Genomic DNA, 24,402 nt, shown 5'->3' on the forward strand with positions numbered 1-24,402 from the left:
TGGAATATCCTTACGAGTTTCAGAAGAAAGGTTTGTTTCTAGCCATTTTGAGCCTGTAATCGAACCCACAAATGCTGATGCTCCAGATACTTAACTAGTCTAAAGGCCAGTTTAAACGCTAATTTAAAATCAGCACAAGTTTTCAACTGTGCTAACATAATTGCAAAAGGGTTTTCTAATGATCAATTAGCCTTCTAAAATGATAAAAACTTGGATTAGCTAACAATGTGCCATTGGAACACAGGAGTGATAGTCGCTGAAAATGGGCCTCTGTCGATATTCCATTTTTTTTTTTTAAATCAGCTGTTTCCAGCAACAATAGTCATTTACAACATTAACAATGTCTACACTGTGTTTCTGATCAATTTTATGTTATTTTAATGGACAAAAAAAACATGCTTTTCTTTCAAAAACAAGGACATTTCTAAGTGACCCCACACCTTTGAACGGTAGTGTATGTCTAGTAGAGATCTGGAAGGTTTGATCATGTAAATCTAGGACATCTGTTGTTGTCATTCCTGAAATTGAAATGTGAATCTGAAAAATAAAACAAGTAATTTATGCAGAAAAAAATAATAATTTGTTAACACTTTGCCTTAATGGCCCAGTGAAGTCCAAAAGTGATTTTTCTGTGTTTTATATTTTCACACTGAGGTTGGAATAATACTGTGAACTTGTGGAAATGATGACCACTTAGTGTAAGAGCTGTTGGGGTGGAGTTTTGGCGTGCCTGGTGACTCCACCAGGTGGTGAATTAGTTAATAGACCAATAAGAAAGAGGTCAAAACCTCTGCCAATAATAGCCAATTCTCAGTTTTTCCCGCTCCACTCGGACCACTCCCAAACAGTCCCAGCAAAATTGCTATTTGCTTAGAGCTCACATATAGCCTACATGAGATTATTATTATGGACAAAAGAGCAAGACTATTTTTGTCAAACTGCTGTCAAGCATGTATTATGTCACCAAAATAAGACCCTCGAATTAAGCGCATCTACTTGCACTTTCACCACCCTTTGAAGTTCATCATCAATTATTTAGATCTGTAACCTAATAAACTGCATGCTTTCCTGATGAGTATTAGTGGGAGGACCACACATCGCGTGACTCCAAGTTCACTTCGATATGATGGTTACTATATCATAAAAGCTTTTCCCCCGCATAATTCATTTTACCGACAAAAAGATCCCACCTTACCTAGTAGATTTTGTTTTGTCGACATTTGGAAAGTTTACCGAAAAAAATGGTTTCCATCAGGCCTGTTATGACATTTTTTATCCGACATGTACTTTACTCGCATAAAAAGGTTGGATGTAATTGTTACCCAGAAATGATTTGATATTGAGATAAAAACAGCTGCATTGGACCTTTAACACCAAGTAAATACATCATTTTTAAAGATTTGAACTTGCATTCTAGCGATACCTCTCAGTATTGTTTCCGGTAATTCTGACACACATTTTCAATGTCATCAAATAAAATATTTACATCAGATGAACACAAACTAGGATCTCTGACGATATGTGACGACCTGCTACTATGAGGAGAAAGACTGGCTTATGACTGACTGGCAGAAAATATGACATGTACAAGACTGTCAACACATCATGAGGCTGGACAGCAATGCACAATGTACATTTTCTGTAATGAAATAAACTGTTGAGAAAATATATACAGTGACAGAGTGTGTATTGTATCTTTGAGAATTTGGATAACAGTGGTGGCTGGTGGGCGGAGATATAGGAGGACGGACTTGTAGCGGTTGGAATGAAATTAATTCATCTATTCCAGCCATTACAATGAGCACGTCATCCTATATCTCTACACAGCAGCCTCCTCTGATGGACAATGAGTTTTAAGCCCTTTGATTTCTCTTTTGACTGTGCAGTGAGCAATGCTAATACAATACATTCATGCTACTATGGCTTTAGCGGAGTATACATTGGTAGTACAGTATCTTGCCAGTTGCATGGCTGTATGGAGAGAGAGAGAGCGCACGCATACGGCTAGGTAACGAATTTCACAATGCCTCGCCTTTCACCATTATCATACCTCGATTCTTCTTCTAATACAGATAGGATCACATTTTTTTTTCTTTTTTTAAAGACAGACCTTCTCCATGCGGAGCAACGCTAGCCTATGTGAGGCCAGTTTGACATGATTTTGCAAGTCTATTCGCCTTTGGATGGTTTCTACATGCAGGGGGGTGGGTTGCTGCTACCCGTGATTCCAAGCCGTTTGCATGCTGCCTCTTGTTATGCCTTGTTACATAATACAAAAAGGTTCTGGTCCCTGTTCAGCAATATTAATACTACAGTACTGTTGGGTAAGCAGCAGTAGTATTCCAACCACCATATAACAATGGCTATACGGAGCTGGGTTCATGCACATCCATGCTTCAAGTCCCCTGTATGATAACCATGTTAGTGGAGATGGCTGGTGGCTGCTTACAAACAAAAGCAAAAATGAAAGAAGGTCTGGAGCTCCTGGAGGAATCACGGCAACACCAATTACAATTGTAGAAATCATTACCATTTTAAGACTAAGATTGGAGTTTGTCAGTTCGCTGCATAGTTCTGCAAGGGTTAAAAAGCAGTGAGGCAATGATTAAAGTCATAATGACACAGGGGTCTGACTCTGCCACAGGACCCAGCCTGTGGACAACATGGACTCTTGGACTGCAGGTAGACCAGCTGAAGGCGGGGTGGATATAGAGTAGACCATACTGGGGGGTGTATTTGTGTAGTAGACCAACCATTGTATACCAGGGGGTGGTGGCAGGTTGAGGGGTTTGGTTGGTGAGGGTTACGTAGACCAGCCAGGGTCTGAACAGTGTGCTGGATCTGAGCAGCAAAGAGCATGGAGAGATCCACACTACCATTTCTTCACCTCAAAAAATCCTTTTCTACCATCACCCCATCTGTCGCCTTGTTCTTTCCATGCACCACTGTTTCTTTTTGTCCTTTTGGTCTGAGTGTGTGTGTGTGTGTATGTGTGTGTGTGTGTGTGTGTTTGCTTTAGCCAAGTGTGGGGCGAGGGGGTGCTAGGAGTCAGCCATTATCTGGTAGGAGGAGCCATTTTCAGGGGGGTTGCCGGGCAGTGGGGGCTTGGCCTCGGTGGTGGTGGTGGGTTTGGGGGGCCAGTCGGGGTCCACGCTAAGCTCCTGGGCCAGGTGCATGTAGCGCGCCTTGGGTACCTTCCTCTGCCGGCAGCACAGCCACGACAGACACTTGGCTCCCCAGAGGTCGAAGCCCCCCTGGAAACAGCACAATAACAACAACGAGAAAAGGGCAAAGGAAACAGCAAAGAAAACAATTAATATTTCCCCATTCATTCTCTTTCCAATTGATCTCTTTAAATTATATATTTTTCTTTTCATGCCTTTAGACAGTAGAATGACATCACATGCTTATGTCACCACATGCACTATATAACCAAAAGAAGGTAGCGATGGGATTCAGATTGGTTCACTTTATTGCAGAATGCACATTGTTTTATAATGGTTAATAATTGAGACAATTAAATCATTTCCTGGGGAACTTTCCCCTCAACAGAAAATGTTCTTAGGCCATTCAAATTAATGTCCAGCATTGCAATACGTTTTGGGGATTGAAGTTTTTCTGCCAGAGAATTACCTCAAAACAAGCAGACAAGCTAAGATGCTGCAGTTCAGCAAAAAAGGTAATTGTGACTATTTGCAATTGGAAATGGGGGCACATTTTACCTGCTACATATAAAAGGAGGCCAAGAGTGACCATGTGTGGGACATACCAGCTAACCTGCAGTGTAGACATACCTGATCTGCTATTTCCACTCTTAACGGCTTACAGGGAAGCTGTGAGGTACATGCAACGGGGGGGGGGGGGAGCTTACTGGAGCAATATCTGTACTACTGCTGGAGCTTTAGATAGGAGGGAAGACTGGGGTAATCTTGTTCCCAGAGGAGAGTAATAACACAGGAGACCCACCAGGGGGCGAAAGAGGGGCCAGAGCGGAAACAGGTCTGCACATGCAAGGTCTGGGGAGGGTATACAGAAGGAAGGAAAGAAAGGGTGGGCATAGGGGGAGGTGAAAAGCGACGGTGGAAGAGAGTGTCAGATTTCCCAACCTGTGTTGTTGGAGCGGCATGGGTGGTGCCATAGCCGCCCTGCTTGTCTCGGCTGAAGACAAGCTTCCATAAGACGACGTCAAGGACGAGGGTCTATGGAATAATAGGCGCAGTGGGCAGGAAAGAATTACAAAGAGCAGCGTGGCTACTTGATCACACAGCTTCTCCCAAGAAGATTTTGTACATTAGTTTTTTTTGAATAGTCAAACTATTGAAAGGACATTTAGGGTGATTTCAGGGCTGTGCCTTAGTCGTGATAAATGAAAACAAATAAAGTGAGAGAGTGTTAACTTCATCTACAACAGAAGAACGGTGCTTTTTAAAGTGGATTTTGTTGTGATGATTTTGTTTTATGACAGATCCGTTGCTGGTGATTATCCATTGAGCGTCATTGGTTGGGGAGTGAGAGGTTGGCAGCTTTGGAGAGAGCACCATCTTGTCACTGCTTAGCTGTTCTTGGGCTTGTGAGGCTCAAGAGGGGGGATAAGAGCAACACAGTAATATAGAGTGTCTTCTGAAAGTATTCACACCCCTGGACTTATTCCACATGCGTTACAGCCTGAATTTAAAATTGTTTTTTTTTCTCACCCATCTACACACAATACCAAAGTAAAGATATGTTTTTAGAAAATGTTGCACATTTATTGAAAAAGACACACAGAAATATCTATTTTACTTAAGTATTCACACCCTTGAGTCAATACATGTTAGAATCCCCTTTGGCAGTGATTTCAGCTGTGAGTCTTTCTGGGTAGGTCCAAGAGCTGTGCACACCTGGATTGTACAATATTTGCCCATTATTCTTTTCTAAATTCTTCAAGCTCTCCAGTTGTTTTTGATCATGGCTAGACATCCATTTCAGGTCCTGCCATAGATTGTCAAGCAGATTTAAGTCAAAACTGTAACTCGGCCACTCAGGAACATTCACTGTCTTCTTGGTAAGCAACTCCAGTGTAGATTTGGCCTTGTGTTTTATGTTATTGTCCTGCTGAAAGGTGAATTCACCTCCCAGTGTCTGGTGGGAAGCAGACAACCAGGTTTTTGCCTGTGCTTAGTGCCATTCTGGGTTTTTTTATGGTTTTTTTTCTTTCCTTCTTTTACTCCAGTCCTTAACGATTACAAGTATACCCACAAGATGCATCCACCACTATGGTTGGAAAAATGGAGAGTGTATTAGTTTGCCCCAAACATAACACTTTGTATTCAGGACCAAAAGTGAATCGCTTTGCCTCATATTTTGCAGTATTACTTTAGTGCCTTGTTGCAAACAGGATGCATGTTTTGGAATATTCTGTACAAGCTTCCTTTTCACTTTGTCTTTAGTTAGTATTGTGGGGTAAATAAAATGTTGATCCATCCTCAATTTTCTATCACAGCCATTAAATGCAAACTGTTTCAAAGTGACCATTGGCCTAATGGTGAAATCCCTGAGCAGTTTTCTTCCTCCCCTGTAACTGAGTTAGGAAGGACACCTGTATCGTTGTATTGATACACCATCAAAAGTGTAATGAATAACTTCACCATGCTCAAAGGGATATTCAATATCTACTTTTTGTATTTTTACCCATCTACAAATTGGTGCCCTTCTTAGCGAGGCATTGGACAACTGTGGTTAAATCAGTGTTTGAAATGCACTGCTCGACTGAGGGACCTTACAGATACTTGTATGTGTGGGTAGTCATTCAAAAATCATATTAACACAAGTACTACACACAGTGCACTTATTAAACACATTTTTACTCCTGAACTTATTTAGGCTTGCCATAACAAAGACACTGAATACTTATTGACTCAAGACATTTCAGCTTTTCATTTTGGATTAATTAGTAAAAATAAACATAATTCCACTTTGACGTTATGGGGTATTGTGTGTAGGCCAGTGAAATGTTCTCTCTTCTATTTTAAATTCAGACTGTAACAACGTGGAAAAAGTCAAGGGGCGTAAATACTTCCTGAAGGCACTGTAGTGCTACTGTTCTACTGTGCAGGGTAAGCCAGGGGCATTTTCTAAATCACTGGTGAGCCATTATCATTGGGCCACAAAGCTTTAGGTCATCATTTTCTGACAGAGAGAGAAAATGAACTAGGTGTGTAACCAACCACCTATTAGATTGAATGAGTCGTCTACAGTATGGCAGTCACTGTGGTGATTGCAGGTTGTATTTACAGGTAGGAATGATGTGATGAAGGCGATTAAGCCAAAATGTTAAGCCTGTTTTTGTATGTCCCGTCAATGAATGTCAAATCTAGGCAGAAATAGAGTGTTCCTTCTTCCTTATGTTCTTGGATAGTCACCCGTTGAAGTCCTGGGGTAAGGAATGTTTTTTGGGAGGAATTGTGTGTATGTGTTCGCTAAAGGTAGAGTTTCATTGGGTTACATCAATGAAAGACAAGGCCGAATGTCTGGCTTTTTCCATAATGAAAAGGTAGTCAAATGGTATGTCAGACAGACAGACACTGGCTCAACCCTCAGCTTCATCTGTTAATGTTCTGCCACAGTCACTCTCCAGTCGGTCAGTAGGCCACAGTCACTCTCCAGTCGGTCAGTAGGCCACAGTCACTCTCCAGTCGGTCAGTAGGCCACAGTCACTCTCCAGTCGGTCAGTAGGCCACAGTCACTCTCCAGTCGGTCAGTAGGCCACAGTCACTCTCCAGTCGGTCAGTAGGCCACAGTCACTCTCCAGTCGGTCAGTAGGCCACAGTCACTCTCCAGTCGGTCAGTAGGCCACAGTCACTCTCCAGTCGGTCAGTAGGCCACAGTCACTCTCCAGTCGGTCAGTAGGCCACAGTCACTCTCCAGTCGGTCAGTAGGCCACAGTCACTCTCCAGTCGGTCAGTAGGCCACAGTCACTCTCCAGTCGGTCAGTAGGCCACAGTCACTCTCCAGTCGGTCAGTAGGCCACAGTCACTCTCCAGTTGGTCAGTAGGCCACAGTCACTCTCCAGTTGGTCAGTAGGCCACAGTCACTCTCCAGTTGGTCAGTAGGCCACAGTCACTCTCCAGTTGGTCAGTAGGCCACAGTCACTCTCCAGTTGGTCAGTAGGCCACAGTCAACACACAATCCAGCACCACCTGACTGAACCGAAGCGCCACTAACGAAAACATCGCATGACAAAACAAAAATTGTATATGAGAAAATGACCTAAAGAAAGCTCAGAATAATGCAAAATGGACAGCGCACATCTCACTTTGATGTGCGTGCGTTTGTGTGTGTGTGTCTTACCTCCACCAATACAGACACGGCTGCATTGACTATGATGATGAAGAACAGAGTGATTCTCCATTCAAACGGAACACACACAATCTATATAAAAAATATAAAGAGAAACAGGTTCAAAGAGTACATTTAACAGACAGTGGAGCAGTGCCATGTTCAGTCACAATATCACTATTGTAGGACTCAATTCAACCAAAGCTTGAGGCTAATATCTGTATAAAGCTTGTCTCTCATGGTTGACGTCCACTCACCTCTAGGAATTCATCGATAGCAGACACAGGGTAGAACATGATGAAGAACAGAAATATGTACAGGCCAATACATGACACCACAAAAGGCCCTGAAGAAACCGGAAGAGACGATAAAACCAACATGTCAGTCACACAGCAAAAGATACTCACCCCAATGTTGCACTTTCAACAAATCTCAAACCGTCAACTGATTTTTAGAAGCAACACTTAAACCGTTATCTGATTTTCAGGTCGGTATGTGGGAACATTGGTGTAAGTAGTGGTCCTCACAGTTTTTGTAGCTTGGCTGTCTGAAGGGCTTCCCCTTGGAGAAGATGATGGCCACGATGAGGTACTGGAAGGAGGAGACGTAGAACAGGGAGGTGTTCTCGTAGTTCTTGATGTTGTGGTCGTCCCTCTCCTCTGAGGAGTTGTGTTCCGGCCCCAAGTTGGCACGGAGGGACGAGTTGCAGGCACTGGGAGAGGAGAGATACACGGGGCGCACACACACACACACACACACACACACACACAGAGATGTTTAGCAGGAAGCAGCTTTACAAGTCAAAAGCTTACTGGCGACGTCCCTACTCTTTGCGGTAATGACATACAGGAAGACATTCACGGGTAATGTTACTGTGTTTACAGTTGGCTTATTGGTTTGTTTTGGGTCTGGTACAGTTGTCTCATTGGGCCATTGGTGTTTTGTTACAGCTGTCTTATTGGTGATTTTAGATTGATACAGCTATCCTCCAAATAGTGTGTTTTGAATAGGTCCAGTAGTCATCGTGGGGGTTGAACTTGGACTCACTCGGACTGTGGCGTCCAGATGTGGTACCAGGCCTGGTGTCGGACCCAGAGGAAGGCGATGGTCTGGAAGCCCAGACAGATGAGGATCTGAGTCAGCACGGAGAACAGCAGTGGGCCTGAGATCAGACCTGAGGGGGGACGCCTCGACACCAGCTCCTTCCACGCTGGGTTCAGAGACACTGGACAGAGAAGGTGGGAGAGAAAGAGAGAAGTAAGGAACCAGAAGATAGAAAGTTGGTAGTAGATCAAACAAGTAATGTCTGCAGCATCAAAAAAGGGAATTTTGCAATAACATAACGCTCCATCTAACTGATGTTGTTTACTTACTGGTGAAGACTACGAGGAGGATGATTGCGATGTCGATGAAGAGGAACTGGAAGTCTCCCAGGTTACTGAGGATCTGACAAGGTTAGAGGTCAGCTACTGTATACACCAGAGAGTAATATCCATAGAATGACATATTTAATCGGATCTCTGAGGTAATCTCCTGACAGGAGTGCAGAGACTAAGGGAGGGGTACTGTACTCACAGAGTAGAGCAGGGTGACACTGATGTACTGGATGATGCTGTACAGGGCCATGAACTTGAACACACAGAAGGAGGTGATCAGAGCTGCTCGCCCTTCTCTGTGGAGAAAGAGTCATTTTTTTATTGCGGCGCAAACAAGTGAGTCAGCATGCAAGTTCATAAGGCTGACTGATTAGCCATGTTCAGCTTGGCAGTAGGGTGGTGTTAGTTTGTTAGCCATGTTCAGCTTGGCAGTAGGATGGTGTTAGTTTGTTAGCCATGTTCAGCTTGGCAGTAGGGTGGTGTTAGTTTGTTAGCCATGTTCAGCTTGGCAGTAGGATGGTGTTAGTTTGTTTGCCATGCTCTGCTTGGCAGTAGGATGGTGTTAGTTTGTTAGCCATGTTCAGCTTGGCAGTAGGGTGGTGTTAGTTTGTTAGCCATGCTCAGCTTGGCAGTAGGGTGGTGTTAGTTTGTTAGCCATGTTCAGCTTGGCAGTAGGATGGTGTTAGTTTGTTAGCCATGTTCAGCTTGGCAGTAGGGTGGTGTTAGTTTGTTAGCCATGTTCAGCTTGGCAGTAGGATGGTGTTAGTTTGTTTGCCATGCTCTGCTTGGCAGTAGGATGGTGTTAGTTTGTTAGCCATGTTCAGCTTGGCAGTAGGGTGGTGTTAGTTTGTTAGCCATGTTCAACTTGGCAGTAGGATGGTGTTAGTTTGTTAGCCATGTTCAGCTTGGCAGTAGGATGGTGTTAGTTTGTTAGCCATGTTCAGCTTGGCAGTAGGGTGGTGTTAGTTTGTTAGCCATGTTCAGCTTGGCAGTAGGATGGTGTTAGTTTGTTAGCCATGTTCAGCTTGGCAGTAGGGTGGTGTTAGTTTGTTAGCCATGTTCAGCTTGGCAGTAGGGTGGTGTTAGTTTGTTAGCCATGTTCAGCTTGGCAGTAGGGTGGTGTTAGTTTGTTAGCCATGTTCAGCTTGGCAGTAGGGTGGTGTTAGTTTGTTAGCCATGTTCAGCTTGGCAGTAGGGTGGTGTTAGTTTGTTAGCCATGTTCAGCTTGGCAGTAGGGTAGTATTGTGGTGCTGGAGGCCCAGGGCAGGCCTACCTGATGAGGCTAGGCACACAGGAGATGTTGGGGGTCCTGGAGGTGAAGGGAGAGGCTACAGAGGCCTCCAGCTCAGAGAGAGAGATCCCACCGTGAGCCCTCTTCAAAGCCTGGAGAGCGAGGGTGGAGGAGACGGTAGAAAGTCGTCAGAAACAAGAACATTTAAAAGAATGACAGTCTTTACTTCTATTTGCATGCTTTCAAAGAGTCTGTACTTACACCACAATCGTTTGCACCGTCTCCACACATGCCCACAAAATAACTGCAGATGGGGAAAGAGAAGATCATTTGACTGTTGTAAATGTAATTAATGAAATGTTTTTAAAATATTTGAACAGATCTATGAAGAGGGTGAGAGTGTGTACTGAGTCAGTGTTTCTACTCACTCCACACTCTGCAGTGCCTCAATGAGCTCGGTCTTCTGGTCGGGGGCCATTCTGGCAAACACGGTGCCATGCAGCACCAACTACACCAGATAGGTCAACAACAATGCATTAGACACAACCACATCCCAACAGCAGTAGCTATGTGTTTATAGGGGAATGGAGGGGTGGTGGACCTTCTGCAGCAGGTCCTGAAAGTGCTCGGTGATGACAGCAAAGGACTTGCCACTCATAGCAAAGTGGTACTGGTCCTGAGGCTTGTGAGTGTGACGCACATCCTCTAGATTGATCTCTACTTCCTGTTGGGACAGGAAGGGGTGGGGAAAAGCAGGTGCAGGTAAGCAAGGGAAGAGTGACATCTTGTAAATGATTGAATGGTACAACATGGCTTATGTAGATTAACAATCGTTCAAGCTAGAGACAAATAACTTCAGTTTCCATATAAACTGATGTGGAGACCTCGAGGTCTGCCACTAAATATACATATCCCTGATAGCATCTAGACAATCTGACACAATGACTGGCTGGCTGGCTGACCTCTGTGTGTGCCAGTGTCATGAACACAGAACACACACATTCATTTATCCATTCCTGCTGCGTGTGCTCACCGGGCAATTTCTGAGTTCTGATGTTGTCCTGCATGGATCTGAGGAGGATCAGTGTGTGTGTGTGTCTGTGTCTGTCTGTCAGAGCTGTAATGAGCCACACCCACCACCAGGGGTCCCTCACCTCCAGATGCGGGGCTTTGCCCACGTGTTTGCTGGGGTTGTCTGCGTAGCGCCAAGTGATCTTGGCCGCCTGGCCATCTTTAGGGGGCAGCGCGTCGGCGATGATGACCTGGTCCTGAGGGGGAATCATGCCACAGTCCCTAGCCACCGAGATGGCTGTCAACATGTTGTCACCTGGAGGAGAGATGTTTTACACTGAGTATACAAACCATTAAAACACACTGACCAGATTCATCCAGGTGAAAACTATGATCCACTTCAATCAGTGTACATGAAGGGGAGGAGACAGGTTACAGAAGGATTTTTAAGGCATGAGGCTACTGAGACATGGATTGTGTTTGTGTGCCATTGAGGCTGAATGGGAAAGACAGAAGACTTAAGTGCCTTTGAACAGAGTATGGTAATAGGCGCCAGGCGCACCAGTTCGAATGTGTCAAGAATTGCAATGCTGCTGGGTATTTTCACGCTCAACAGTTTCCTGTGTGCTTCAGTAATGGACCACCACCCAATAGATATCCAGCCAACTTGACACAACTGTGGAAAGCATTGGAGTCAACATGGGCCAGCATCCCTGTGGAACGCTTTTAACACTTTGTAGAGTCCATGCCCTGATGAGTTGAGGTTGTTTAACACTTTGTAGAGTCCACGCCCTGATGAGTTGAGGTTGTTTAACACTTTGTAGAGTCCACGCCCTGATGAGTTGAGGTTGTTTAACACTTTGTAGAGTCCACGCCCTGATGAGTTGAGGTTGTTTAACACTTTGTAGAGTCCACACCCTGATGAGTTGAGGTTGTTTAACACTTTGTAGAGTCCATGCCCTGATGAGTTGAGGTTGTTTAACACTTTGTAGAGTCCATGCCCTGATGAGTTGAGGTTGTTTAACACTTTGTAGAGTCCATGCCCTGACGAATTGAGTCTGTTCTGAGGGTGAGGTGTTTCCTAATGTTTGGTATACTCAGTGTGTTGCCCTTAAGCACAAACCTACTCAAAACCATGAGGGGGAACACCAAACAGATCACAAATCATTTCCTAAGAGGGGACTGCATTCTATTCTCTGGAGTGTGAGACAGGGGAATTGTCCTGGCGCTATCCCCATTGTGACACTCCAAACCTGGGTAGGGGTTGTGTGTGGGATCGGGTGGCCTGCGGGTACTGGCTCTGGACCAGCGACCCGCATGAAAGGACTTGGCGGGCGCTCAAATTCTGTCTGATAGTTTGATTACATTTACACTGCTGAAAGCAAGAGAGAAAGAGAGAGCGAAAGAGAGAGCGAGAGAAAGAGAGGGACGGGCTGGACTTGAGCTTTCTGCCCGTTAAGCTGCAAGACCCAGAACTTTCTTCGTCAGGATTCCAGGAATACCTCCATCAAACTTTGAAAACGACAACAAAAAGTAAAGTCTACTGCAGGGAGGAAGGATAGATTTAGTGTGTTACTGAATGTCTGTTAATATGTTAAACATGTTGGTGTGCCAGCTTTCTCACCAGTGACCATGACGGTGCGGATGTGTGCCCTGTGGAGGTCCTGCAGTACCCCGGAGGTCTCAGCCTTCAGCTTGTTCTGCATGATGATCAGCCCCAGGAACTCCATGTTGGCCTCCATCTGATCCCTGTTGACATTCTGGACTTTGTGCCAGGTGAGTTTGGACTCAAGACGGCGGTGGGCCAGGGCGATGACCCGGAAGCCCTGCTTGGTGTAGTCCTCCAGAACCTCTGCAAAGTCTTCTGGAACTATACACACAGAGACAGAGATACAGACACACAGAGAGAGAGAGAGAGAGAGAGAGAGAGAGAGAGAGAGAGAGAGAGAGAGAGAGAAAGACAGACAGACACAGACAGAGAGAGAGAGAGAGAGACAGACACAGACAGAGAGAGAGACAGACAGACACAGACAGACAGAGAGAGAGACAGACACAGACAGACAGAGAGAGAGAGAGACACAGACAGACAGAGAGAGAAAGAGAGAGAAAGACAGACACAGACAGACAGAGAGAGAGACACAGACAGAGAGAGAGAGAGAGAGAGAGAGAGACACAGACAGAGAGAGAGAGAGAGAGAGAGAGAGACAGACAGAGAGACAGACAGACAGAGAGAGACAGAGAGAGAGAGAGAGAGAGAGAGAGAGACACAGACAGAGAGAGAGACAGACACAGACAGACAGAGAGAGAGAGAGACAGACAGACAGACACAGACAGAGAGAGAGACAGACAGACACAGACAGACAGAGAGAGAGACAGACACAGACAGACAGAGAGAGAGACAGACACAGACAGACAGAGAGAGAGAGAGACACAGACAGACAGAGAGAGAAAGAGAGAGAAAGACAGACACAGACAGACAGAGAGAGAGAGAGAGAGAGAGACACACAGACACACAGACAGACAGACAGACAGACAGACAGACAGAATTAGACCCAACCAAATCATGAGAAAACAAAAAGATAATTACTTGACACATTGGAAAGAATTTACCAAAAAACAGAGCAAACTAGAATGCTATTTGGCCCTAAACAGAGAGTACACAGTGGCAGAATACCTGACCACTGTGACTCACCCAAACATAAGGAAAGCTTTGACTATGTACAGACTCAGTGAGCATAGCCTTGCTATTGAGAAAGGCCGCCGAAGGCAGACCTGGCTCTCAAGAGAAGACAGGCTCTGTGCACACTGCCCACAAAATTAGGTGGAAACCTCCTGCCAAATGTATGACCATATTAGAGACACATATTTCCCTCAGATTACACAGACCCACAAAGAATTAAAGAACAAATCCAATTTTGATAAACTCCCATATCTATTGGGTGAAATACCACAGTGTGCCATCACAGCAGATTTGTGACCCATTGCCACAAGAAAAAGGGCAACCAGTGAAGAACAAACACCATTGTAAATACAACCTATATTTATGTTTATTAATTTTCGCTTTTGTACTTTAACTATTTGCACATCATTACAACACTGAATAAACTCAGCAAAAAAAATGAAACGTCCCTTTTTCAGGACACAGTCTTTCAAAAGACAATTCGTAAAAATCCAAATAACTTCACAGATCTTCATTGTAAAGGGTTTAAACACGGTTCCCCATGCTTGTTCAATGAATCATAAACAATTAATGAACATGCACCTGTGGAACGGTCGTTAAGACACTAACAGCTTACAGACGGTAGACAATTAAGGTCAGTTATGAAAACTTAGGACACTAAAGAGGCCTTTCTACTGACTCTGAAAAACCGCAAAAGAAAGATGCCCAGGGTCCCTGCTCATCTGCGTGAACGTGCCTTAGGCATGCTGCAAGGAGGCATGAGGACTGCAGATGTGGCCAGGGCAATAAATTGCAATGTCCGTACTGTGAGACACCTAAGACAGCGCTACAGGGAGACAGGACAGACCACGTGTAACAACACCTGCACAGGATCGGTACATCTGAACATCACACCTGCGGGACAGGTACAGGAAGGCAACAACAACTGCCCGAGTTACACCAGGAACGCACAATCCCTCCATCAGTGGTCAGACTGTCCACAATAGGCTGAGAGAGGCTGGACTGAGGGCTTGTAGGCCTGTTGTAAGGCAGGTCCTCACCAGACATCACCGGCAACAACGTCACCTATGGGCACAAGCCCACGGTTGCTGGACCAGACAGGACTGGCAAAAAGTGCTCTTCACTGACGAGTTGCGGTTTTGTCTCACCAGGGGTGATGGTCGGATTTGTATTTATCGTTGAAGGAATGAGCGTTATACTGAGGCCTGTACTCTGGAGCGGGATCGATTTGGAGGTGGAGGGTCCGTCATGGTCTGGGGCGGTGTGTCACAGCATCATCGGACTGAGCTTGTTGTCATTGCAGGCAATCTCAACGCTGTGCGTTACAGGGAAGACATCCTCCTCCCTCATGTGGTACCCTTCCTGCAGGCTCATCCTGACATGACCCTCCAGCATGACAATGCCACCAGCCATACTGCTCGTTCTGTGCGTGATTTCCTGCAAGACAGGAATGTCAGTGTTCTGCCATGGCCAGCGAAGAGCCCGGATCTCAATCCCATTGAGCACGTCTGGAACCTGTTAGATCGGAGGGTGAGGGCCAGGGCCATTCCCCCCCCAGAAATGTCCGGGAACTTGCAGGTGCCTTGGTGGAAGAGTGGGGTAACATCTCACAGCTAGAACTGGAAAATCTGGTGCAGTCCATGAGGAGGAGATGCACTGCAATACTTAATGCAGCTGGTGGCCACACCAGATACTGACTGTTACTTTTGATTTTGACCCCCCTTTGTTCAGGGACACATTATTCAATTTCTGTTAGTCACATGTCTGTGGAACTTGTTCAGTTTGTCTCAGTTGTTGAATCTTGTTATGGTCATACAAATACTTACACATGTTAAGTTTGCTGAAAATAAACAGTTGACAGAAAATAAACACAGTTGACAGAGGACATTTCTTTTTTTGCTGAGTTTAGACATATGACATTGAAATGTCTATTATTTTGAAACTTTTGTAAGTGTAATGTTCACAGTAAATGTTTTATAGTTTATTATCCATTTCACTTGCTTTGGCAAAGTAAACATTGGTTTCCCATGCCGATAAAGCCCTTAAATAGAAATGTTTTGTGTATGTGAGAGTGAGTGAGAGATGGGTTCCCAAACGTATTGGAACTGAAGGAAAAGACAAGATTCCAGGCAGTAAACCTGCTGGTCTTTGTGATCATGCCACGACACCGCTGACATCAAAGCGGTCGATTATCTCACATGGTTAGACCAAGGGACTAACATTTCAGTAGCAGAGCATTCGTTCGTTACTATACTGACTAACTTCTTCTCAATAGGAGCGTCTGCAAAGTGTATAGGCAAATTATGAGTAAACAGTTAAGAGACCAACCAGTGTCTTTCTTGCAGAGGCTGGCCACCACCTCTGGCGCCCCCTTGAGGTAGGCGTCCATACGCTTCTCCCCCAGCAGACGGGCCACCACACACATCCTCTGCAGTGCCGAGGAGAAGGGGAATTGACGCACGATACCAATCTCATAGGCCGACTGCATGAGGACACAACACACAGAATGACCTTTAACCTCCAGATCTTTCACCTCTACGTAAAGGTACAATAAATATTCAAAACTTGAGATTGCACGACTTACCGACAACTCATACAGCTCCTACAATGTGAAAGAGAAGAAAATAGAGTGAATGTACAATCAAACAGTGCATTTCAAAGAATGCGAGAGGAACATAGAATGTGAACATAGAAAACCCAGATACTATGATTAACATGAACTTAAAGTTTACACATGACCAAGAGCTAACAGCAACAGACCAAATCAACATGTGATGAGGGAGACATGATCAATGCTGAGGGTGGGTGTCCATTGGGGGCAGCACTGAGCCTTGCTCTCAGGAGGGGTAACCTGTTCGTACCATGTCCTGTTCAGGTGACATGACGGGCTCGGGGGGCATCAGTTGCTTGGGGGGCCGCACCACGGTGGGCATGATGCGGTTGTGGAGGGAGGTCTCCTCCTCAGTGGCCTCCTCCAGGATCTGACAGGGAGAGGGAGAGGAGGTAGGAGAGAGGACACCGTCAGGAGAGGAGTCAACATTACAAAATCTAAAGTCAAGATTTCAGCTGACCAGCATCTCAAAATGGATACCGTAAGTGTGATCGGAACAACATTGAAAGTCAGGGAGAAGCAAATATATGTCTGAAAATCTCTCAAAGCAACATATTGAGTCAACATTTCTGAGCATGAAACACATTGTTTGGGTAAAGAAAGAGTGAAGGACACACAGGTCAGAGATTAAGGGTAAAGTTTCAGTCACTCACCCAGCCTGTGGCCTCGAACATCTTCAGATCCAGAGGGTCTCCGGACAGCTTGCCATCGATATTGGTAAGAGAGTGGCAGGTGGCCATGCAGGCTACAAACTGGGACTTAACCAGAGTGTCCTTGTAGGCATTCTCCTCTGACAGGTGGAAAGTCCCCTTCTCCACTCTCTGGACTCCCCACAGGTCTAATCCATCCTCTGTGAGTGTACCTGTCTGAGGACAGAGGCACAAAGTGAATAGGGGAGATATATAGAACTAACTGTTGAGCAGGGCGATTACCATGCCGGATCACCAGACCATGACTAGTTTCCCCAGCACAGCCTCTCCTCTACCAGTGTGTGTGTGTGTGTGTGTGTGTGTGTGTCTCCACCTTGTCGAAGCAGACCAGGTTGAGCTGGCCACAGATGTTGATCCTCTGGGGGCTGATGCAGAAGATGCCGATGCGTTTGAGGCGGCGCTGGGCGTACACGATGCCCGCCGTCATGGCAGCGGGCAGCGCGGGGGGCACGGTGATGGTGATGATGTCCAGGGACTCAATGATGATGGTCTTGGCTGGTACCTGGGTTACAGCAGAGAAGGTAAGGACAAAAATGACAATACAGCAGGGGTTAATGTAGGGATTGAATTGGTTGTGAAGCTAACTAGCCATAATAGTCCACTGTGACATAGAAACCTTCTACAGCCTCTATAGGACTCGTCACTCTCCCTCCCACTCCCTCCCCAGCCCAGCAGTAGCCCAGCCAGAGTATAGTGTACTGTGTGGCCCAGTACCTTGTTCATGACGCTGAGGACGATGGAGTAGACAAAGCCGATGCCAGCTATAGCCACCAGGCACAGCAGGAAGAGGTAGGCGTCGCGGTACAGCTTGAAGTCGGTGGGCTTGGGGTACAGGATGGAGCGCACCAGCTGGCCCTTAGCCGTGCTGAAACCTGGGGGATGGAGGAGGAGCTACAATCACAATATGGTAAACGCTCCTTATTTTCTTATCCAAAATCAGATCATGATCGTACAACAACTTGGAAAGGTATACTGTGTGTGCTGTGAGAACACGAACGGACACACAGACGGCTAACCTGTGCGGACCACCACTGCCTTGACCAGCTCCCCTGAGTAGAAGCGGGTCTGTATGACGTGCGTGCCACAGAAGAGGGTGTGTCTCTTGTGCTCCTCCATGCTGTAAGCCACGTCACCCTCCTTGTCCCCTTCGCCCGGGTTGGGGAGGTTGGTCTTGGTGACTGGCACACTCTCGCCTTGGGGGAGGACGAAGAGCCAGGTATTTACAGAGTGTAGTGTTGTGTGAGGCTTTGCACAAATGTCAAATAAATATATTTTAGAATTTTGTATTTGGCAAGTGACCAGCAGTGACAGAGAGCGAGAAGGCAGAATCTCAAAGTCTCACCTGTCAGCATGCTCTCGTTGACGATGCATGTACCGCTGACCAGCACCGCGTCGCAGGGCATAATGGTCCCGTTGCTAGGGATGACCATGACGTCGCCGGGCACCAGGTCAGTGGACAGGGCCTCCTCGATGTCTATTAGGATTCAACACAGAGGGGAGAGCAGGTGTGGAGAGAAGGGAGAGGGGGAGAGAGGAGGGGAATGCAGGGAAAGTACAGAGGGAGTGAGGAGTGGAAGGAAGGGACGAGGATAAAAGAGGAATTCTGTGCGTCAGAGCCCCAGTCTTGTTCAGAACATCATACATTACTCACACCCTTCTGGGCAGCAGGGGGAAAATGCTGAGGCATCACATGCACAGCCTGAGCCCGCTGTAGGAGCGTGCACACACACACACACACACACACGGATAAGTGTGCCGTTCTACTGGTGAATTGAACACTAGTCAAAGTGCATGAAATCTTAGTGAGGTATATTAGACAAACCGTTACTGGCTCTGCAGACTGAAACTCGGACAATACTGTGTGCTGACACCATGTCATGAAGCGTGACGTATTGCTGAAAAGGAGAGAACAGCCAATAAGCATAACCACACGTCAGGTGCTACAAAAACAGGCTTCTAGTTAATAGATTCTCAATGTCCCTTGAAATTTCCAGAGAAGACTTTGCTTCCCCCTCCCCATCCATCTATCATCCATCCAACCTCTCTCTTTATCTCCCTCTTCCATATGCTGTGTGATTCTAAGGGGGCTTTCTCCTTCTCTTTGTGTAAACCTAGGGCCCCGGGAGAAGCCTCCACCCCTTCACCTCCCTCCATCTCTCTACTTATGCAGTGTGATTGTAAGGGGGTGAACCCAGGGCCCTAGAGTGGGGTGGGGGCTAAAGTCTGTTTTGTCCAGATGAGCCTAGTTCAAGCCAGTTCAGAAAGGCCCCAGACTCACCTTTTGATTACTGAATACATTTTTCCAAATTGTGGAAGGAATAATAAGATTGGGGATGAGAGGGGTTGAGAGAGAGTCAGAAAGGGAAGACCAAGAGGCGGGGACAGACACACCTTTTTGATGGTGTACAGAGAGGTAGCTATGGAAATAACGGACATAAAGACGATGGCTGCGGCATAGTAGTAGTACTCATCAGCGCTCCACAGGATCACACTGAAGAGCTGGAAGATGTAGAAAGGGTTGAGGACCTGCAGGAGGGAGGGAAAGAAAGAGGCATGTCAAACAACAAGCTGCAACAAGACATCCACTTTCACATTCACTAGAATAATGCCTGATTAAGCCCTATAGCAGGCTAACCATAATATCTCATGTTTGGCTCAATAGTGTGAAAAGGGTATAAATGTGAAATATCTCTATTGACACATGGTTCAATTTGTTTCTTTATACAGAGAGTGCAGCAGACAGAGAGAGAGAGAGGGAGACAGACAGAGCACAAAGACATGGAGACTGTCGCAGAGACCGTGAGGTCAAAGAGAGCGAGAGAGACGTCAGAGAGATAGAAAGACAATAAGGAGCTGAGAGGAACCGCGGAGGTGGAAAAGCTGTTTTTACGGCCATTGTTGGCCCTGTTCACAGTGTTCACTCATTAGACAAAAGACAACCTCGCCGCAACAACTCAGAATCTAAATCTGGCCGGTCAGAAAAAAAGCTTAAAGCCAAGTTGGCTTCCATTCAACAGAACTTTCCCATTAGAATGGCAGGCACAGGAGCTCATTATCTTCATCATTATCTCAGATAAATTAGCTATTCATTTCCATTCAACAGAACTTTCCCATTAGAATGGCAGGCACAGGAGCTCATTATCTTCATTATTATCTCAGATAAATTAGCTATTCATTTCCATTCAACAGAACTTTCCCATTAGAATGGCAGGCACAGGAGCTCATTATCTTCATCATTATCTCAGATAAATTAGCTATTCATTTCCATTCAACAGAACTTTCCCATTAGAATGGCAGGCACAGGAGCTCATTATCTTCATTATTATCTCAGATAAATTAGCTATTCATTTCCATTCAACAGAACTTTCCCATTAGAATGGCAGGCACAGGAGCTCATTATCTTCATCATTATCTCAGATAAATTAGCTATTCATTTCCATTCAACAGAACTTTCCCATTAGAATGGCAGGCACAGGAGCTCATTATCTTCATTATTATCTCAGATAAATTAGCTATTCATTTCCATTCAACAGAACTTTCCCATTAGAATGGCAGGCACAGGAGCTCATTATCTTCATTATTATCTCAGATAAATTAGCTATTCATTTCCATTCAACAGAACTTTCCCATTAGAATGGCAGGCACAGGAGCTCATTATCTTCATTATTATCTCAGATAAATTAGCTATTCATTTCGATAGGCACCTTTGGATGTAAATAATTCATATAGACTTATGTTATCAATTAGTTGTCAGAGAAAATGAGCTCTGGTAAGAAAATCAAGCATCCTTTAAGTAGTGGGTATGAACACCTTATTCCCATTTACACCCAACACCTCTCCTACCTCTTTGATTAGCAGCTTGAAAACTGAAGGCACTTTCACTGCAATTTCATTCACTCCGAAAAACAGTCTCCTGTGGGAAAGCACGAGAGAACAAAAGGTTGAGCATTTACAGTTCAAACTAACAACTCATTCAACTTTATAACAAATGTTTGTCTCACACACACAGACACAGTGTGTCTAATAAAACCATTGATAAGGTGCGACACTGACAGCGCTACATTAAGTAGGTCAGAGTAACACATGAACACCCTCTCTCCCTCCCTCTAGATGATGGGTGAGTCACACATGAACACCCTCTCCCTCCCTCTAGATGCTGGGTGAGTCACACATGAACACCCTCTCTCTCCCTCCCTCTAGATGCTGGGTGAGTCACACATGAACACCCTCTCCCTCCCTCTAGATGCTGGGTGAGTCACACATGAACACCCTCTCTCCTCCCTCTAGATGATGAGTGAGTCACACATGAACACCCTCTCTCCCTCCCTCTAGATGATGGGTGAGTCACACATGAACACCCTCTCCCTCCCTCTAGATGCTGGGTGAGTCACACATGAACACCCTCTCTCTCCCTCCCTCTAGATGCTGGGTGAGTCACACATGAACACCCTCTCCCTCCCTCTAGATGCTGGGTGAGTCACACATGAACACCCTCTCTCCTCCCTCTAGATGATGAGTGAGTCACACATGAACACCCTCTCTCCCTCCCTCTAGATGATGGGTGAGTCACACATGAACACCCTCTCTCTCTCCCTCTAGATGCTGGGTGAGTCACACATGAACACCCTCTCTCTCTCCCTCTAGATGCTGGGTGAGTCACACATGAACACCCTTTCTCCCTCCCTCTAGATGCTGGGTGAGTCACATATGAACACCCTCTCTCTCCCTCCCTCTAGATGCTGGGTGAGTCACACATGAACACCCTCTCTCCCTCCCTCTAGATGCTGGGTGAGTCACATGAACACCCTCTCTCTCTCCCTCTAGATTCTGGGTGAGTCACACATGAACACCCTCTCTCCCTCCCTCTAGATGCTGGGTGAGTCACACATGAACACCCTCTCTCTCTCCCTCTAGATGCTGGGTGAGTCACACATGAACACCCTCTCTCTCTCCCTCTAGATGCTGGGTGAGTCACACATGAACACCCTCTCTCCCTCCCTCTAGATGATGGGTGAGTCACACATGAACACCCTCTCTCTCTCCCTCTAGATGCTGGGTGAGTCACACACGAACACCCTCTCTCTCTCCCTCTAGATGCTGGGTGAGTCACACATGAACACCCTCTCTCCCTCCCTCTAGATGATGGGTGAGTCACACATGAACACCCTCTCTCTCTCCCTCTAGATGCTGGGTGAGTCACACATGAACACCCTCTCTCCCTCCCTCTAGATGCTGGGTGAGTCACACATGAACACCCTCTCTCTCCCTCCCTCCCTCTTGATGATGGGTGAGTCACATATGAACACCCTCTCTCCCTCCCTCTAGATGCTGGGTGAGTCACATATGAACACCCTCTCTCTCCCTCCCTCTAGATGCTGGGTGAGTCACACATGAACACCCTCTCTCCCTCCCTCTAGATGCTGGGTGAGTCACACATGAACACCCTCTCTCTCTCCCTCTAGATGCTGGGTGAGTCACACATGAACACCCTCTCTCTCCCTCCCTCTAGATGATGGGTGAGTCACACATGAACACCCTCTCTCCCTCCCTCTAGATGCTGGGTGAGTCACACATGAACACCCTCTCTCTCTCCCTCCCTCCATCTCTCTAGATGCTGGGTGAGTCACACATGAACACCCTCTCTCTCTCCCTCCCTCCCTCTCTCTAGATGCTGGGTGAGTGACACATGAACACCCTCTCTCTCTCCCTCCCTCCCTTTAGATGCTGGGTGAGTCACACATGAACACCCTCTCCCTCTAGATGCTGGGTGAGTCACACATGAACACCCTCTCCCTCTAGATGCTGGGTGAGTCACACATGAACACCCTCTCCCTCTAGATGCTGGGTGAGTCACACATGAACACCCTCTCTCTCTCCCTCCCTCCCTCCCTCCCTCTAGCTGCTGGGTGAGTGACACATGAACACCCTCTCTCACTCCCTCTAGATGCTGGGTGAGTCACACATGAACACCCTCTCTCCATCCGTCTAGATGCTGGGTGAGTCACACATGAACACCCTCTCTCCCTCCCTCTAGATGCTGGGTGAGTCACACATGAACACCCTCTCCCTCTAGATGCTGGGTGAGTCACACATGAACACCCTCTCCCTCTAGATGCTGGGTGAGTCACACATGAACACCCTCTCCCTCTCCCTCTAGATGCTGGGTGAGTCACACATGAACACCCTCTCTCTCCCTCCCTCTAGATGCTGGGTGAGTCACACATGAACACCCTCTCTCTCTCCCTCCCTCCCTCCCTCCCTCTTGATGCTGGGTGAGTGACACATGAACACCCTCTCTCTCTCCCTCTAGATGCTGGGTGAGTCACACATGAACACCCTCTCTCTCCCTCCCTCTAGATGCTGGGTGAGTCACACATGAACACCCTCTCTCTCTCCCTCCCTCCCTCTAGATGCTGGGTGAGTCACACATGAACACCCTCTCTCCCTCCCTCTAGATGCTGGGTGAGTCACACATGAACACCCTCTCTCCCTCCCTTTAGATGCTGGGTGAGTCACACATGAACACCCTCTCTCCCTCCCTCTAGATGCTGGGTGAGTCACACATGAACACCCTCTCTCCCTCCCTCTAGATGCTGGGTGAGTCACACATGAACACCCTCTCTCCCTCCCTCTAGATGCTGGGTGAGTCACACATGAACACCCTCTCTCCCTCCCTTTAGATGCTGGGTGAGTCACACATGAACACCCTCTCTCCCTCCCTCTAGATGCTGGGTGAGTCACACATGAACACCCTCTCTCCCTCCCTCTAGATGCTGGGTGAGTCACACATGAACACCCTCTCTCCCTCCCTCTAGATGCAGGGTGAGTCACACATGAACACCCTCTCTCCCTCCCTCTAGATGCTGGGTGAGTCACACATGAACACCCTCTCCCTCTAGATGCTGGGTGAGTCACACATGAACACCCACCCCCTCTCCCTCTAGATGCTGGGTGAGTCACACATGAACACCCTCTCTCTCTCCCTCTCTCCCTCCCTCCCTCCCTCCCTCTAGATGCTGGGTGAGTCACACATGAACACCCTCTCTCCCTCCCTCTAGATGCTGGGTGAGTCACACATGAACACCCTCTCTAACTCCCTCTAGATGCTGGGTGAGTCACACATGAACACCCTCTCTCACCCTCCCTCCCTCGAGATGCTGGGTGAGTCACACATGAACACCCTCTCCCTCTAGATGCTGGGTGAGTCACACATGAACACCCTCTCCCTCTCCCTCTAGATGCTGGGTGAGTCACACATGAACACCCTCTCTCTCTCCCTCTAGATGCTGGGTGAGTCACATGAACACCCTCTCTCTCTCCCTCCCTCCCTCCCTCTAGATGCTGGGTGAGTGACACATGAACACCCTCTCTCTCTCCCTCTAGATGCTGGGTGAGTCACACATGAACACCCTCCCTCCCTCTAGATGCTGGGTGAGTCACACATGAACACTCTCCCTCCCTCCCTC

General features: G+C 46.7%; 1 protein-coding gene across 6 annotated transcripts in view; it reads right to left on the reverse strand.

The window, feature by feature from the left end:
- Positions 1 to 933: 933 nt before the first annotated feature.
- The window catches only part of LOC115151712 (probable cation-transporting ATPase 13A3), a 67,903-nt gene continuing 44,434 nt past the window's right edge, over positions 934 to 24,402 (reverse strand). For 4 of the 6 annotated variants that reach the window (XM_029695881.1, XM_029695882.1, XM_029695879.1 and 1 more), the window contains 25 exons: positions 20,780 to 20,849; positions 19,328 to 19,462; positions 18,759 to 18,831; positions 18,279 to 18,410; positions 17,953 to 18,129; positions 17,651 to 17,808; positions 17,250 to 17,438; positions 16,880 to 17,092; positions 16,477 to 16,596; positions 16,200 to 16,217; positions 15,944 to 16,097; positions 12,560 to 12,805; positions 11,079 to 11,251; positions 10,526 to 10,648; positions 10,353 to 10,432; positions 10,186 to 10,228; positions 9,967 to 10,076; positions 8,893 to 8,989; positions 8,691 to 8,763; positions 8,365 to 8,542; positions 7,845 to 8,029; positions 7,575 to 7,663; positions 7,330 to 7,410; positions 4,107 to 4,199; positions 934 to 3,254 (listed from right to left, as the gene is read on the reverse strand). In XM_029695881.1, the coding sequence (XP_029551741.1) occupies positions 3,042 to 3,254; positions 4,107 to 4,199; positions 7,330 to 7,410; positions 7,575 to 7,663; positions 7,845 to 8,029; positions 8,365 to 8,542; positions 8,691 to 8,763; positions 8,893 to 8,989; positions 9,967 to 10,076; positions 10,186 to 10,228; positions 10,353 to 10,432; positions 10,526 to 10,648; positions 11,079 to 11,251; positions 12,560 to 12,805; positions 15,944 to 16,097; positions 16,200 to 16,217; positions 16,477 to 16,596; positions 16,880 to 17,092; positions 17,250 to 17,438; positions 17,651 to 17,808; positions 17,953 to 18,129; positions 18,279 to 18,410; positions 18,759 to 18,831; positions 19,328 to 19,462; positions 20,780 to 20,849 (3,223 nt within the window). In that variant the 3' untranslated portion in view covers positions 934 to 3,041. The remainder of the gene's footprint in view (positions 3,255 to 4,106; positions 4,200 to 7,329; positions 7,411 to 7,574; positions 7,664 to 7,844; positions 8,030 to 8,364; positions 8,543 to 8,690; positions 8,764 to 8,892; positions 8,990 to 9,966; positions 10,077 to 10,185; positions 10,229 to 10,352; positions 10,433 to 10,525; positions 10,649 to 11,078; positions 11,252 to 12,559; positions 12,806 to 15,943; positions 16,098 to 16,199; positions 16,218 to 16,476; positions 16,597 to 16,879; positions 17,093 to 17,249; positions 17,439 to 17,650; positions 17,809 to 17,952; positions 18,130 to 18,278; positions 18,411 to 18,758; positions 18,832 to 19,327; positions 19,463 to 20,779; positions 20,850 to 24,402) is intronic. The other 2 variants (XM_029695878.1, XM_029695883.1) reach the window with 2 other exon arrangements.

This window comes from Salmo trutta, chromosome 17 (assembly GCF_901001165.1).
Source record: "Salmo trutta chromosome 17, fSalTru1.1, whole genome shotgun sequence".
Lineage (NCBI taxonomy): Eukaryota > Metazoa > Chordata > Actinopteri > Salmoniformes > Salmonidae > Salmo > Salmo trutta.